This window comes from Cyprinus carpio, chromosome A13 (assembly GCF_018340385.1).
Source record: "Cyprinus carpio isolate SPL01 chromosome A13, ASM1834038v1, whole genome shotgun sequence".
Lineage (NCBI taxonomy): Eukaryota > Metazoa > Chordata > Actinopteri > Cypriniformes > Cyprinidae > Cyprinus > Cyprinus carpio.
This window is the reverse complement of record NC_056584.1, coordinates 4234690-4250670: the sequence shown is the minus strand read 5'-3', so window position 1 is coordinate 4250670 and position 15981 is coordinate 4234690. Positions and strand designations below refer to the sequence as shown.

Genomic DNA, 15981 nt, shown 5'->3' with positions numbered 1-15981 from the left:
TAGATAAACTTGCTGCCTAATAGGACTTAAAATCAAAATTTACATTTGGTCACATTCACGTCGGTAGAAAGATATGTTGATACGAGTTTAACTTTATATAGAGTAGGTGACACAAGATGAATTAAAATCTAGAACCCACGTTAACCACTTTATGTAAAGTCATCTGTCCTGACCAGCACAAAAACACTCTTATTATGAGGTAAGGTCAGTGTATTTGGAAGTGGCGTGTGTGTTTTTTTTTTTTTTTTTGTGTCCTGACCAGCACAAAAGAGAGAGAGAGAGAGAGAGAGAAGCCCAAGTATTTCACTTGTGGAAGGAGACTTTTTGATCACCTGTCACATCCTTCTTTTTGATGTGGTCTTCAAATGTTCTCTCCCCTGATTGCTGATATCAGTCTCTAAAGTTATTCTGTCTGATCAAAGCGGGTATCTGTTTTTCTTGGACATTTATTTTCCTCCTATAGTGCCCTGCAATCATCTCAATATGTGTCAAAGACTTTCTTATAACGCACATGTAAACGTTTAATACATAAATGTCAAGTATACTTCCATTCCAATCAAAGATCTAAAAGCTGCCCTTAAATGATCTGTAAGCAGTTTCACGAACTTCTGCCAGTTTTAGCTACCAAAGACTAAAAATCACATTCTTCATTTTCTCTCTCTCACACACACACACACACACACACACACACACACACACACACACACACAAAAGTACTCATTTTTAGCAATAATACCATTTAAGACAGACCTATCATTCGCTCAAAGGTTAAGGAATGATATACATTGAAAAAAAAAGTGGTATCTTCACTCAAAAAATTACAAGTAAATTTCACAAACAATTACAAAGAAACATTCAACTTTGAAGTTAAATTTCAGTATTTTCTTTAACATTTTGTATTAGGGAACACTATTCACTATTAACTTGGCTTATTAACATGCATATTACTAGCACAATTGACTGTTTATCAGTATTTAATTATAAAGCTCATATTAATGCATGGCCATATTCTAGATCACTTAACTCTACTCCATGCCTAAACATAACGTCTGCCAGTAAGCAATGTTGAAACAATATCCCTTATCACCCCAATCACTGAAACTTCCCATGACATAATGTTATCATCTTTTTCAGATAAATCCGGCCCTACGAGTGAAAACCGTACAATCTGTGATCAGTCCATCATGTCAAATTGGACCAGAGGGTGTATGTACACTTAATGTACACTATAAAGGTTACATTGCATGTTTGTGAGGTTCATTGCATGTTGTGTCTGGTTTGTTTCAGTAAAATCACAATCTCTTCATCTGCTATGAGTGAACTGGGCTGTTTGTCATGAAAACCCTAGGCAACCTCTCGCATGCTGCATGTAATGACTGACTGAGTGTCCATAAACAAGCCATTGTCATCATGCACACACTGTGTAAATTATACAGAAGCTCAACTGAAGTGGTGTACTTCATGGAGTCAGCAGCTTTTGTAATGTTAATTGGCACGGAACTTGTTCAACGAAGCGCAGAATGGGCGAAATCATGCATACAGCATAACGTTGCGTGGCTTCCTCCATCTTATTAAGAATATCATCAAGGGAATCTTTATTAAATTTATAATAAAAACAAGCAAGGCCACAATGTGACTGAAGAGAATACAGTTGTGTGAAGAGAATGGAACAGCTCAGCTTTATTTAATTCACCCTGAGTTTATATGTTAACAACTATAGATTATATTTTTATCAGAGGCACAGTTGTGCTTTTGCCACATATTAGCATTCCGTTAGCCAAAAGTATATACAAAAACATCTTAAAGTGTAATGCTGAAATTGAATCAGAATCAAGTATTTGCAGGAAGCGATGTAATAAAGTCTATGCTAGGGCATAGTTTGTGTGCAAGTTGTTTGTGTACAAGTATCAAGTTACATTAATATACTAAAAAAAGTATATAATAAAAATATAATAAATAATAAATAAAACAAACTGTATTGTGGCAAAGATTATGATACAAGGCTCATGATATAAAATGCAGCCCAAGTTCATTGAAAATACATGCTTGTGGCAACAGTTCTTCAATGCCGATAAGCGGCAAAGTTTCAATTCGTGACCGTGGCCACATTTTTATTACAGGCACTTATTGCTGCATTTTTTATTACATTGCTTCCATGAGCTAAATCACTAACATACTAAAAAGCAGTGAGAACTTTAGGCATTTTACCTACAGTATCTTGTCTAGACCTTGTGGCCTGTAGTGAAAGAAACATATTAGGTCTTTTCTACTTAAATGAACTGATGTCTTCTCTTGTTTTATGATTGCTTAGGTTTAAGTGGGGGACTGTGTTAGAAGTGTACTTACAGACTGCATTTTTGTGACTTGTATCCTTGCTCGGAAGCATTTTCACCCCTCTGGATTTCAGCTCGATGGCCTTCTTCACTGTTGGGAGAGGGTAGAGGTGAAGTGTGTGGAAGTGGAAATCACAATCCATTTATACAGTTAGCAAAAGCTGTAGAGTACCAAAGACTGCCACCACTTCACTGAATATGAACAATCCTCTATGAATCAGTCTTGCATGGGCCATTAAAATAAGACTGTCCTGATGGGCAGAGGTATTTTCATAATTAGCAGAGGTAGAGCTTCAATGATGGGCACACTTTGTTATCCGACACACAACTATCAATCCGTCTTGCGATTATTGGACACCATACCAATATTTACATAATCTGGAGCCAATTTAGATTTCAAAGCATTTCTGAATTCTGTCCTGTAATTATGTCATGTTGGATGTCACCTTGCATATATATATTTTGTCTCTGTAAGACATCCACATTGTTTGTTGTTTTTATTTGTAAGTCATTGTTGCAAAATAATGTTTTTGTTGTTGTTGTTGTTGTTGTTGTTAGAAATGATCCCTTTAATTGTATTTCAGGAAAGCCACCTTTACTATTCCCTCAAACCACTACAGAATCAGAAAGCATATTTCCTGTAACAAAACTAAATAAAATTGCAATCCATTTGTATTACATAGTTTTAACACAAACAACTTATATGTAAAATTGTAACTTTATATGATCATATTTATCAGTCATGCAGTACATAAATGAAATGAGTTAGAAACATGTTACAGTATTAAACAAAATGTGTTTTAAATTCATAATAATCAGGTTTACATAATTGTCATCAATAAAACCAACTTGTTTCAATCTCATAAGTTTTTAATAAATGAATGTTGCTCGTTCCACAGCTAGTTCATACGCTTAAACTGAATGCATTTAATTATTTTCACAATTAACAGATTTATGCATATTAAATGCATTCTGAATAAATGCCTTTTAAAAATGATTATTTCAATAAAATCAAATATATACAATACAATTTCGATAAAAATTAAATGAGCCATGTCAAGCATAGGATTTACATTCTTCTGAGGATTTACATTGATCCAAATTGATGTAAAATTGTATATGCAAATTAAATACAATAATCTTAAAAGCCATAAATATTTTAAAGTATATTTACATTTAACATGTAAAAGTTAACATTACAGTATATTAAACTTAATAAGCAAATTCAGATGATACACATTTTGTCATTTAATATGGATTAAACTGATCACAAATGAAATTGTAAGCCAGGTGTGATTGTTTTTTTTTTTTTTTTTTTTGGTTTTTTTTTATCTTCATGTTTGTAGAGAGAGAGAGAGAGAGAGAGAGAGAGACAGAGAGAGACTTTTTACTGTCACCTCAGGAAAAGGTGCTCATGTTCATCTCTGTAGCTATTTCTAAGCTGTTAAGCTGATGCTGTTACAACCGTTCCCATTCTCACCTATTCATGCACCAAGACTGTGGCCATTTTCAATCCATTGTAAGCATGCACATAATTTGTAGTCTACACAAATTGCAATACTTCAACTGTGCATATGCTTTTGTCATATAAAATAAAGTGCATTTATAGCCAGTGCTCTAAAATGCAACAAATTGAACAAATCTGAACAAATCAATAATGAGCTTCCCCTGAGATTCATGGCATCCCTAAACATCATAAACAGATATCATGAAAATGATTTAGAAGCGCCTCATCTTGCTTTATTTATGTTAGAAACATGAATGCCCTCAGTACTGTCGTGACTGAGGGGTAGGGGTGGGGGGTGGAGGTGTTCAGTGGGATGCTGTAATCATCATTCCAGCAATGTGTCTGCTCATTGAGTCACTTAGAGAAGCCAAGATGTCATTTAGCTACAGCAGGACACACCAAGGGATGTGCTGTCTTTCACTGCCAACTGTCCCACATCTGCCAATGATGATCCCAACTCTCCTCTAGTGTCCTACACACACTGACCCCTTACCTTGATACTGAGCACTGAATCCTTTCCTCCGATGGTTGCTGTCAGATGTGAAGTGAAGCCGCAGCCAATTCTTGCTACTGATGACAGGGGATGGCAAATTCATTCCAGTCAGCCTGAAAAGAAACAAGATATTAATTTCAAAAAGGCAATTAAGTTTCATTACAACATCGCATGGGATAAATGAGAACAGTTTTGCACAGATAAGGGTTAGCAAAAAGAAGAAGAAGAAAAAAGTAGAACATAGAAGTAGTTTCACATAAACATTTAATTATTTAAACATTCCCTTTTCTTATCGTCACCTTCCCAAAAAATAATTTATATGGTATTGCAGTACTAATTAACAACATTTTTGGGAAACACAACAATTCCAATTTATTTAATTTAAATGAGAGATAAATAATAATAATAAAAATAAAATAAAATAAAATATATTTATTTATTTATTTGTCTGTCTGTCTATTTAGTTAGTTAGTTAATTAGTTAGTTGGTTGGTTGGTAAAATCATACTCCATTTGCATTTCAAACCATTACTTCTGAACTTCTGATTGTGGGAATTTAATATCAAAGTTTGATATTTCTTTTACTTAATATTTCAAGCTGCCCCATCTCTCTGATTCTTTTTAGCATGCCAAATGATTTTATCCATATTCCTCATTCTATTATTCCAGATAATTATGCCAGAGATGAACAGAATAGTTAATTAAAAGTTCTATGCAGACTTGAGTAAATATATGTCTATGCATCTCCTAATTATGCTTCTTGTCAGGAGAACTGCATTTCCATTTCAATATTTCAATTCCCTGCAGTGTGCTGCTACTTCTTTTATGAGATGTGGACACCCAAGGGCTTTTCTGCTTCGTTCTAAACAGCATCTTGACATATGGATGATTAGCATCTCACTTTAGTACAGAGTCACAGGTAAAATACAATCTAAATCTATTAATACTGACTCTATTGCAATAGCAAAAATAAAAAAAATAAATAAATAAAAATAAACAATAATAATCTTGCCTTATTTTCCTCAACACAAGCTTTGATGTCATTAGGGTGTTTTTGACCTGCTGCTGTTTCAATAAGGTATGTTTTTTTAGTTATTTTATTTTTTTCATATTCCACAGTGCCTATTAAAACTTCACCTTCACCTTGTAAAACACAAGGTGTGTAAACGTTATGTTTATTATTATGTGTGTGTTCATTTTAATGAATCGTCATGCAAGGGTTAATGGTTTGAAACACAAGTGTGATAAACTACTAGGGCACAGCAACTGTACAGTCCTGGAGTGATATTTCTTCATATTTTATCTTTGTTTTTCTGTTTATTTTGTCCTTTTGATTGCCAAACATTCAAACAAAATGACTGCAGGGGATATTTATCAGAAATATTAAATCCGAAATTCGAAAGGAAGGAAAAATGGTCACAAATCAAAAACGAAACTAAATCCAATCAAAAGCTACACAGTCTTGAGAATAATCATTCATATCCTTAACAAGCATTAATGATGACAGCTACAGCACAGTCATTAGTGTATAATTTAATATTCCATCCCAAATCAGAGCTTCATCTCCTTGATGAGGAGACTATTTTGTTTTTGGCAATGCGTTTGGAGAGGAAATATTCTCTGTGTAGCATGAATGTGAGTGAATCTCATTAAACCTCTCAAGAACATGTCCAGGTCACATTTCTTGAAGAAAACAAAGCTTATTTTCAGCTTAATTTGTATGCAAAATAAGTTTGATTTCCTTCTGCTGATTCAGGGGTGCTTCGTTGAGATGCACCTTTATTTATTTACATACTGATTTACTCGCCAAAGCTCAATTCATTTTGTGGAGGAAATAAGATAAAATAAAAAAATTATAATAAATAAATAAAAAAAAAAACTGATTACAAACAAGAGGCCGGCCTATGTTTCCTAAAGCCTGTCTGGCACAAAACTGCAGTGACTTGCAATTGACGCAGGCTGCTGTGTGATGTCCTTATTTCTTTTCAAGAAAGTGGAGTTCAACAGTGCATGAAAACCAGGTTGAGCTGGAGAGGCAAAGGAGTAAGAAAGCAAAATGAGTGTGCTTTACAAGAAGGCAAAAAAAAAAAAAAAAAAAAAAACACGACAAAATAAGACTGCTTGTAGAGGCCTGTGCAGACAAAACTAAAGCTGAAACACTGGAAGGACAACAGCTAAATATGTTAAATATAATTATTTAAAAAAAAAAAGATAAATAAATAAGATGGATTCATTTTCAAAAAATAAGGGACAAGAATCAACTTTGACATTATTAACAGTGCAGTAATTAAATTTGATAGAGTAAAGATGTCAAAATAAAGAAACAGCTTCTGAATGTGCAAGTTTGATCCCAAAGAATCTTCAGAAGCATTAGGAGGTAGATTTTACACATTTACAGAATCAATCAGACCCTTGACACAGTTTCTACTCAAGCATTCATGTCAATTGTTGGGTTAAACACCATTTTACAATGTGTAGTGTTCAAGTTTCTATGTGCAAGTTTGTATATGGTTAATCTATTTCATCTACATAAAAAAAAAAAAAAGTTCATGATAATCATTATAGGTTATAGGTCTCCAATTTCTTTAAAGCAACAGTGCATAGATGGTTTTCTAAAGAATTAGAGAATAAAAAAGTTATTTACATGTAAACTGTATTAATATGCTGTCAAATAATTTGTGTTTGGTGGTTGTAACTGTATAATTTGCAAAACTGCCAAAGAAGAGAAAGAAAGAAAGAAAGAAAAAAAAACTGCATCAACAACAACAACATATATTTTACATATTACAAGACAAATTATACATTAAGTACATTTATTATTAGTAGTAGTGGTATTGTTGTTGTTGTTGTTGTTGTATTACTATATAGACTAGATGGAATGTTATAAATGATGATGCTGGGTTTAGGGAAGTCATATATAAATATCGTGTTGAGCAGCAGAAGAGATCTAAGGTCTTCAAAGAGTATGGCCTTTATTTTATTCACAAGTTGTAGCCAAATTTATTCAAGAGGTCAAGAGAGCAGGCCCACTTTGATGACTTCTGGCAGTAACTGCTGAAAATGAAGTCCACAGACAACATTACGAGCAGCATTGACAGAGGGAGGGAATAAAGAAAAAAAAAAAGAATCCTTCAAATTGAAGATTCATATTACATTTTCTTTTAAAAACCTCAACATGATTTCTTCAAAAAAAAAAAAAAAGGAAAAAAAAAAGTGAGGTTTATATTTGGCATCAAATTTTTTTTATTGTTTTTTATTGATTTTGATGGGTTTGATTTTTGTTGTTTTTGGTAATTTTGATTTATGTTGAAAGGAAAAAGCCACCAAAATTATAGAGTTGTAGAAAACTATATAATAAATAAATAAATAAATACACAAATAAATAAATTGAGTCCAATAAGATTTTCTACAGAATATAGACTCCACTCCACTTCACTACAACAATTATGACAGGGATAGATATACAGACAGAGACAGACAGACAGACATACAGACAGACAGACAGACAGACAGACAGACAGACAGATAGATAGATAGATAGATAGATAGATAGATAGATAGATAGATAGATAGATAGATAGATAGATTTTTTTCATGTTTTATGTTGCTGCCTTTTGTTAAACTGCTTTAAATTACTTTTTTCCACATCAATCTACACTCCATGCACCATATTGCAAAACAAAAACAAAATTGTCACAACTAAAATTTATCAAAAAAAAAAAAAAAAAAACTGAAATAAGTACATTGAATAAGTATTCATACCCTTAGCTAAATATTTTGCTCAAGCACCTTTACAGTCTCAAGTTTGATGCAACAAGCTTTGCTCATCAGCATTGGGCAATTATCTGCCATTCTTCTCCTCATCTCTTCACCTCTCAAGCTCTGTCAGGTTGGATGGGGGCGGACACACATTTTCAGATTTCTCCAGAAATATTTGATTGGTTTCTATTAGCCACTCTTGCTGTGTGCTTAGGGTCACTGTCCTGTTATAAGGTGAACCTTCTTCCCAGTATGAGGTTCTGAATGCTCTGGACTAGGTTTTCATTTCATCTCAATACTTTGGTGCACTGACCGTTTCTTCTACTCTGATGAGTCCCTCAGTCCCTGCCACTGAAAAACAGCCCCACAGCATGAGGCTGCTACCAGCACACTTTAATTTTAGGATGCTACTCTGCAGGTGCTGATTAGAGCTGGTTTGCTTCAAACATGATGCTTGGAATAGAGGTTCAACAGACCAGAGAATCTTGTTTCTCACAGTCTGGGGGTCATGTAGGCTTTTTTTTTTTTTTTTTTTTTTTAAATTCCAAGTGTGTTTTCATGTGTCTTGCCATACTGCCATAAAGACTGGATTGGTGGAGTGTTGCAGTGATGTTTGTCCTTCTGTAGATTTCTCCTGTCTCCTAGCTCAACTAGAGTGACCATCAGGTTCTTGGTCAGCACTCAAACCAAAGCCCTTCTCCATCAGTTGCACAGTTTAGCCAGGAGGCCAGCTCTATGAAGAGTCCTGGTTGTTTCAAACTTCTTCCATTAAGGGTAACAGAGACTACATGCTTCTTTGACCCTTCAATGAAGCAGAATGCTTTTCTGAACTCTTCCCCAGATGTGTGGCTTGACGCAAACCTGTTTCTGAGTTCTACAGGCAGTTATTTTGTCTTCAGGGCTTGGTTTTTGCTCTGATATGCATTATTAGCTGTTAGACCTATTATTAAGGCATGTGCCTTTCCAAATCATACCCATTCAATTGAATTTGCCACAGGTTAACTTTACTCGAAATGTAGTAACATCTATAAGCAATATGAATGCTCCTGAAATTTCAACTGTCCCAGATAAGGGTATGAATACTTATGCAATGCAATCATTTAAGTCTTTATTTTTATGAAATTTCCAAAGATGTTAAAAACCTTTTCTTTGCTTTACCATTATTGTGTATAGAGTGTAGACTGATGTGGAAAAAAAGTAATTTAAAGCAGTTTAAAGGGGTCATATGATGCAATTTCAAATTTTCCTTTCTCTTTGGAGTGTTACAAGCTCTTGGTGAATAAAAAAGATCTGTGAAGTTGCAAAGACTAAAGTCTCAAATCCAAAGAGATATTCTTTATAAAAGTTGAGACTCGTCCACGCCCCCCGAAATGGCTCATTCTAACACGCCCCCACATATCTACATCAGTATATGGGAAGACTTGCATAATGCCGCTCAGATGTTCATGCAAAGAAAGAAGGCATTCCTTTTATTCTCGTTGTAGTATTGTTGTTGCTGCCGCCATGTTGTATAGACGCTGTGTGTTTCACTGTGAAAGCAAAACTACTTTGTTTGGCCTTCCAAAAGAGGACGATATCTGCTTTGTCATGCCTTGAGCTGATCCGTGCTGATCGCTGAGGAAATACATCAACTTTGCACTGTGGATCACCGGATCGGCTTTCACTGTGGACGAAGCAGCGTCCAGCCCAGGGTCGTCACATGTGGTTGCTGCAAGATCAAAGTACGCTCCTTTGTAGACTCCGCCTGCTGCACCGTTCTCAAGCTGCCCGCATTTGCTCACTCAAGCCGGCCATGGCTCACTCTAGACCACGGCTCACTGAAGGCCTCCGGCCTCTGCTCATTCAAGGAATGGGTGTGTGACGCTGTTTCGTTGAGAAAGCGAAACTACTTTGTATTTGCCTTCGAAAAGAAAACATGACTAGAAATCATGTTTATATCACGTTTATAATATGTTTTATGTTTTTGTCTCGTCGCTCCGGCCGGACAAGGCATCACACTATGTTAAGAGGCATAACATTTCCGTCACACGCTTGAGGCATTCGGCCAATCACAACGCGCTGGATAGCTGGCCATTCGCAGCACACCTCGCTTTTCAGAGAGATAAGCCTTGTGAAAATTCGACGCGTTTCAGAAGGCGGGGCATAGAGAAGAAATAATAATGTATAGTATGTGGAAAATTATGTGGTTTTTTAATCTTAAACTGCATAAACATCTTTCATTACACCAAATAATGTTCTTTTTAGCAGCATGATATGAGCCTGCAACATAACAAAACGTGAAAAAAATGAAGGGGTATGAATACTTTTGCAAGGCACTGTAGATAGATAGATAGACAGGCAGGCAGGCGGGTAGACAGACAGACAGACAGACAGACAGACAGAGAGAGAGAGAGAGAGAGAGATAGATAGATAGATAGATAGATAGATAGATAGATAGATAGATAGATAGATAGATAGATATTTTCAAAGTGACTTGTAGTGATCTACAGTACTCTTTAATCATGGTAAAATAACTGTAATGCACTCAAGTCAATTTACTTTTTTTGCAGAGTTTGACACTGACAAAAGAGACACCCTGAGATTTTTCTTTTCTTTTCTTTTTTTCTTCTAACTGACAAAACTTGACATGACAGGTCTGCCGGTGTCTGTCAGTAAGGCCCTTGCTCTGGAAATTGCTTTGCAGAAGTCAAAGTAATCAGTAGGTTTAGTCAGAAAATGATGTACTCTAAACATTAGCTTCCAAATCCAACCACCTGCCAGCTGTCCATCTCTTAACCAAATCCTATTCCCTCATGTCAACTTAAATATCTGTTAAAGGCTTTAGCTATGTTGCTCGAATTGTTTGGTATTTCCAAATAAATATAGTTTCACAAAAAAAAAAAAAAAAAAAAAAAAAAATTGTGAAACCCCTAAAATATACACCTAAAATATAAATTCCAACTATGTGAATTTGTTTCATTTTTATGAATGTCTTTACATCGATTTATGGATCATAATCTATTTATCTGCAGTTTTATCTTTGAATAGCTCACTCAAACACCTCAAAAGTCTTTAAAAGAAAAAATCTTTGAATTTCTTATCATAATTTTTTTAATTTCATTTTAATTATGTTGTTAATAAGAACTCAAACACCTCAAAAGTCTTTAAAAGAAAAAATCATACAAATTAATGTTATTAATAATTTCATTTTCTTATTGTCAGTTAAAGTATAAAATTACACACAAATTCAGAGAAAAATGTATTGCTAAGCGATGTTAGTTGATTGCTTTCTTGCCCACTCAAAAAAGCCAACCCCTAAGTGTATGTCATTCAGATCCCTATATGTGACTCATGTCCCTCCTTCAAAGTGAGTTCTATAGGATTTTAGAGATTTTGATTGCAGTTCACTCTAAATTGTGTCAGCAGCTAACACTATGGGGAACAGTGACCACAACACCGCATTACTGGTGTAAGATCTGAACTAGCCTCTGTGGGCAGCATATACCAAAAAATACACATATAATATGGTACTATAGCACAGTACGAACCGGGGGAGTTGCACAAGCACTTTACAACTGGCATAGGGAAGATGAGATTACAATGGCCAGTGCTGACTAATTCTCTTGCACAGAAAACACCTTTGAAGTGACAGAGGAAACATCCAAGTTCTAAAACCTGGTAAAAGTATTCAGTGAGGACCAACCTGCTGCCAAAGCTTATGTCCTGAAGTGATACACAATTTGACAACTAGACAATTAGACCCACAATGTAAAACTCTTTCTCGATTCCCTGTGATCTTGCATATGATCAGGTAAAAATGCCCTAACTTTGGATACGACGCCATCCATTTGTAAGCAAGTGCTTCCATCCAGAGGGAGGTGATTCAGCAATACAAGTGACAGTGAAGAGGTAAACAGGTCCATGTTCACTTTGCTGAAAACCTCCCATTTCCTCGACATTGTCTGAGAATGCATCTTCATTCCCTAAGTCCATGGCACAATTTAAACGGCTATGCGCGTGCATTGCTCATAATGTTAGAAGGTGTTAATCATTCCAAAGGAGGAGGCGCCATACTGGAGCCATCATCAGCCATGACCTGACCCCCCTTGATGATTTATGCACTTTACTACATCCATCTTGTCTGCTTGAATGACAACATAGCAGTTCTGCACATCTCTGTGAAAAAACTCTCAGAGCCAAACACACCATGAGCAGTTGTAAGTGACTGATTAGCCATGCTTGTCTGGCACCCATCCTAGAGCCAAAAGCTTGACAGCCATTGCATTGAGCACCCAAGCCCACCCTTACACAAAGAAATATATTTCCTTATATATAATATAGGATTTGGCGTTTTCATATATTGCAAAAATATGTGACAATATATTTACTTTTATTCCATTATTCAGTCTGTCTGAATACTCGATTCTGATTGGCTGGCAGGTATGCATTAAATCCATGCACAGGTAGTTCCAAGTCAGTTTAAAGACCATTCTATATTTATGCACTGCTTTAATTAACACACATCACTCGCACAGACAGAGAGAGAGATAGAGAGATCAGAGATCCTGCTGTGCACACAGAAATGTTGAGGAGTAGGCCAACATAAACATAAACTTATTTAACTCATTCTCCCCACGTCAGCAAATTGTAATGGCAGAGAGGGAAGGCATTGCATTGAAAAAGCTCTAGACATGATCTTTTGGGGCTAGTCCCAGTTGAATGGCTGTGAGCTCCTCTTCACAGGAGTACTGCTGCTGTTCTGCATGGCTGATGGATGAGACAGTAACATTTGTAGCATGCAAAGCCTGTCACACTTTTAACTTAAGTAATTATGTGTGTAATATTAATAATGAATGGATGATGGATGAGAAAGTAAAATTTGTAGCATTATATATATATATATATATATATATATATATATATATACTGTTTGTTATTGTCCTCTTGCATGATTAACTAACTATTTTCCTGTTTGCCACTGTAAAGCTGCTTTGACCCAACCTGTATATAAAGCACTATACAAATAAAAGTGACTTGACTTGACTTGAATATGCAGCTCTCTAAAGAGCTTGGTATCTACATTGTTTTTGCCCATGTGCTTGGGGAGCTTTGACTCACTTGACTCTTCTACCTTGGACAAGAGAGATGGCATCATAACGTTCTTATGATCCACCAAAAACAGAAGGTTATGAAAAAGCTGGACTGTCCCTAAGAATAAGGGCGATCCTACAGTGCAGCATCTTAAGACTGAGGGCAATTAGTCTCAACCAGAACCACTTTACTCAGACAGGTAACAGGATGAAGGAATCACAGTCCTAAAGGAGAAATATTCTAAGGTAATGGCTCTCAGCAGAAGCTTGTATACATATAAAGCCCACAACTGACCAATGCACATTGGCTTGACTTAGTAGGGCTTCAGGATTGATCAGCATTAATCATTTGTCAGTTACTACAAGCAAAACAAACAATCATCCAAAGGTCAATAAATTGCCTTTTCATTGCCTTTAACAAACACACACATAGTATTTAAACAGTAAAGACAAAATTGCTTTCTCTGCTGTGGAGTCAAGACATTTGCAAATATGATTAAAAGATGAATATGCGACAAAACTACAGAATGTCACATTTTATTATTAGGTTTTTTGACACATACATGTTTTACCAAATAAAAAGGACACCACTTTTAGAGTTCATCCCACTATTTGATGTGAGCATAAGTATTGGAACAGTTGAATTTAAGGCACATGTAAAAGATTAAATGCTAATATTTAGTTGCAGATCCCTTGCATGCAATCAGGGCAGTGACTCTGCACCCCATAGACATCACCAGACTCTTGGTCTTATGCTTTGAAATGCTTTTCCCCAGCCTTTAATGCAGCCAATTCCAACTGTTGCTTATTTTGGGGAGTTTCTGTTTTTAGTCTCCTCTTCAGCTGGTAAAATTAATGTTCAATCGGATTTAAATCTGGAGATTGATTTGAGCAATCTAAGACTTTACATTTCTTTGCCCTGATAAAGCCCTTGACTGAACTGGCAGGGTGTTTTGGGTCATTGTCCTGATCCAATATGAAGTGCTTTCTAATGAGTTTGGTGGCATTTTCTTGAATATTGATAGCCAAGATGATTTTGTACCCTTCCATCTTGCTACTACCATCATACATTAAGTCATCATTAAAATGAAGAGGTCCTGTTCTAGAGACAGCCATGCATGCCCATGCCATAATTTTACAGATGAGGCTGTATACTTAGGATCATTTGCAGTTCCCTTTTTTCTCCACACTTTTGCTTTCCAATCACTTAGATAATGCTTAATATTTGTCTCATTGGTCCATCAACTCAGTTCCAAAACTCTACTGGCTCACATTAGTGAAGAATCTTGCCTTTCTATTTTTGGTGCTGATCAGAGTTTTGCATCTTGCTGTGTAGCTTCTGTAATTCTGTGTCAAATTCTCCTGTGGACTGGAGATTGTCAGAGCATCACCTCAGCTTTCTGGAGGTTGTTGGTGATTTTACAGACATGTATTTTAGGGTTCATTTTCACAGCTTTTATGATTTGTCTGTCATCAACTGCTGTTGTTTTTCTCAGCCGATCAGGTCGTTGTTGGTTGCTGATGTCGCCGGTAGTTTCTTTTCCTTTGTCATACGTAACCTGGGACGTGACTTCCTCTTTTCTTTTAGCATCCAAATTGCTTGCTTTTCTTTCAGAGTTGGCTTCCTCATCTTCATCCTGGTTTGTGTGTGTCATCATCGAATGCAAGACTCAGAATGCAGAAGCAATGGATATAACAGATAAGACACATTCCCTGCTTATAATATCTGAAGAATTAATGCAACAGGACACAGCTGAACACTTAGAAAGACCTGTGAGGCAACTGTTCAAATTATTTATGCTCACATCAGATAGGGAGATGAAACTCTAAAAGTGCTGATCTTCTTAGCTGGTAAAACATCTTTGTGTTGAATCACCCAATAATAAAATGTGACATTCTGTAGTTTTGTCTCATATTCATCTTTTAATCATATTTACAGATTTATTGACTCCACAGCAAACAGAACAATTTTGTCTTTACTGTTCCAATACTTATGGAGGGCACTGTAACATAAAATGCAGGCTATGGAGCAACAAACCAAATAGTCAGAACATTGCAATGACTCTACGACATAAACACGCATAGTGCCGCCCATCACATTCAACAGCATCTGACTGGACATCGATCAGGAATAAGTACTCACTGCCCTTTTTTAGTCTTTTTGATTGATCTGGCATCTCAAAAAATATGCAGTAAGATTTCTGCGGTCAAAATATACTGATCATCCCATTACAAAAACTGGCCAGGGATTCTCTTTAATGCCACTGAAATGGGATCAATACTGAAAATGCTTCTGACTTTCATGGAAGAGACTTGGCTTAGAGGCTGCTCACCGGCCAGTGTTTCAGTAATCCATAAGAAACTATAGCGGGCCTGTTTGTTAAATGCCATAGCTGTGCCTGTGAGGCTAGAATAACTCAGTACATTGTCACACCTGTGTCACATGACTGTAAAGCTCTCAGACATTCTATTGGACAGGAAATGTATTACGCCCATAAGTGTTAGAGAAATAAACAAAGGGAAATTAATAGCTCGATAACACAGCAGTGTCTGTTGTCTGTAAGTTTAAGTTTGCTCTTATTTATCTTTTTTTTTTTTTTATTATTATTATTGTTATTGTTATTAACAAAGGGAAATGGTAAGTGTGTTTGAGTGTGTACCTTATATGAAATGGTCAAACATGCATGATTCTTTATATGGTCTTCTAGAGAGATTTTGGCCCTGGTTTAAATTTATGTTGGTTGTTCATGTTCTTAACCAGAGGTGCCCAACCCTGCTCCTGGCGATCGACTGTCCTGCAAAGTTCAGCTCCAATCCTAAT

The 15981-nt window shown here is 35.9% G+C and overlaps 1 protein-coding gene across 1 annotated transcript in view; it reads right to left on the bottom strand.

Moving 5' to 3' along the window:
* LOC109062300 (CUB and sushi domain-containing protein 1-like) overlaps positions 1-15981 on the bottom strand; it is a 602118-nt gene that overhangs the window by 156940 nt on the left and 429197 nt on the right. The window contains 2 exon segments of the mRNA XM_042768416.1: positions 2347-2424; positions 4334-4446. Coding sequence (XP_042624350.1) covers positions 2347-2424; positions 4334-4446 — 191 coding nt within the window.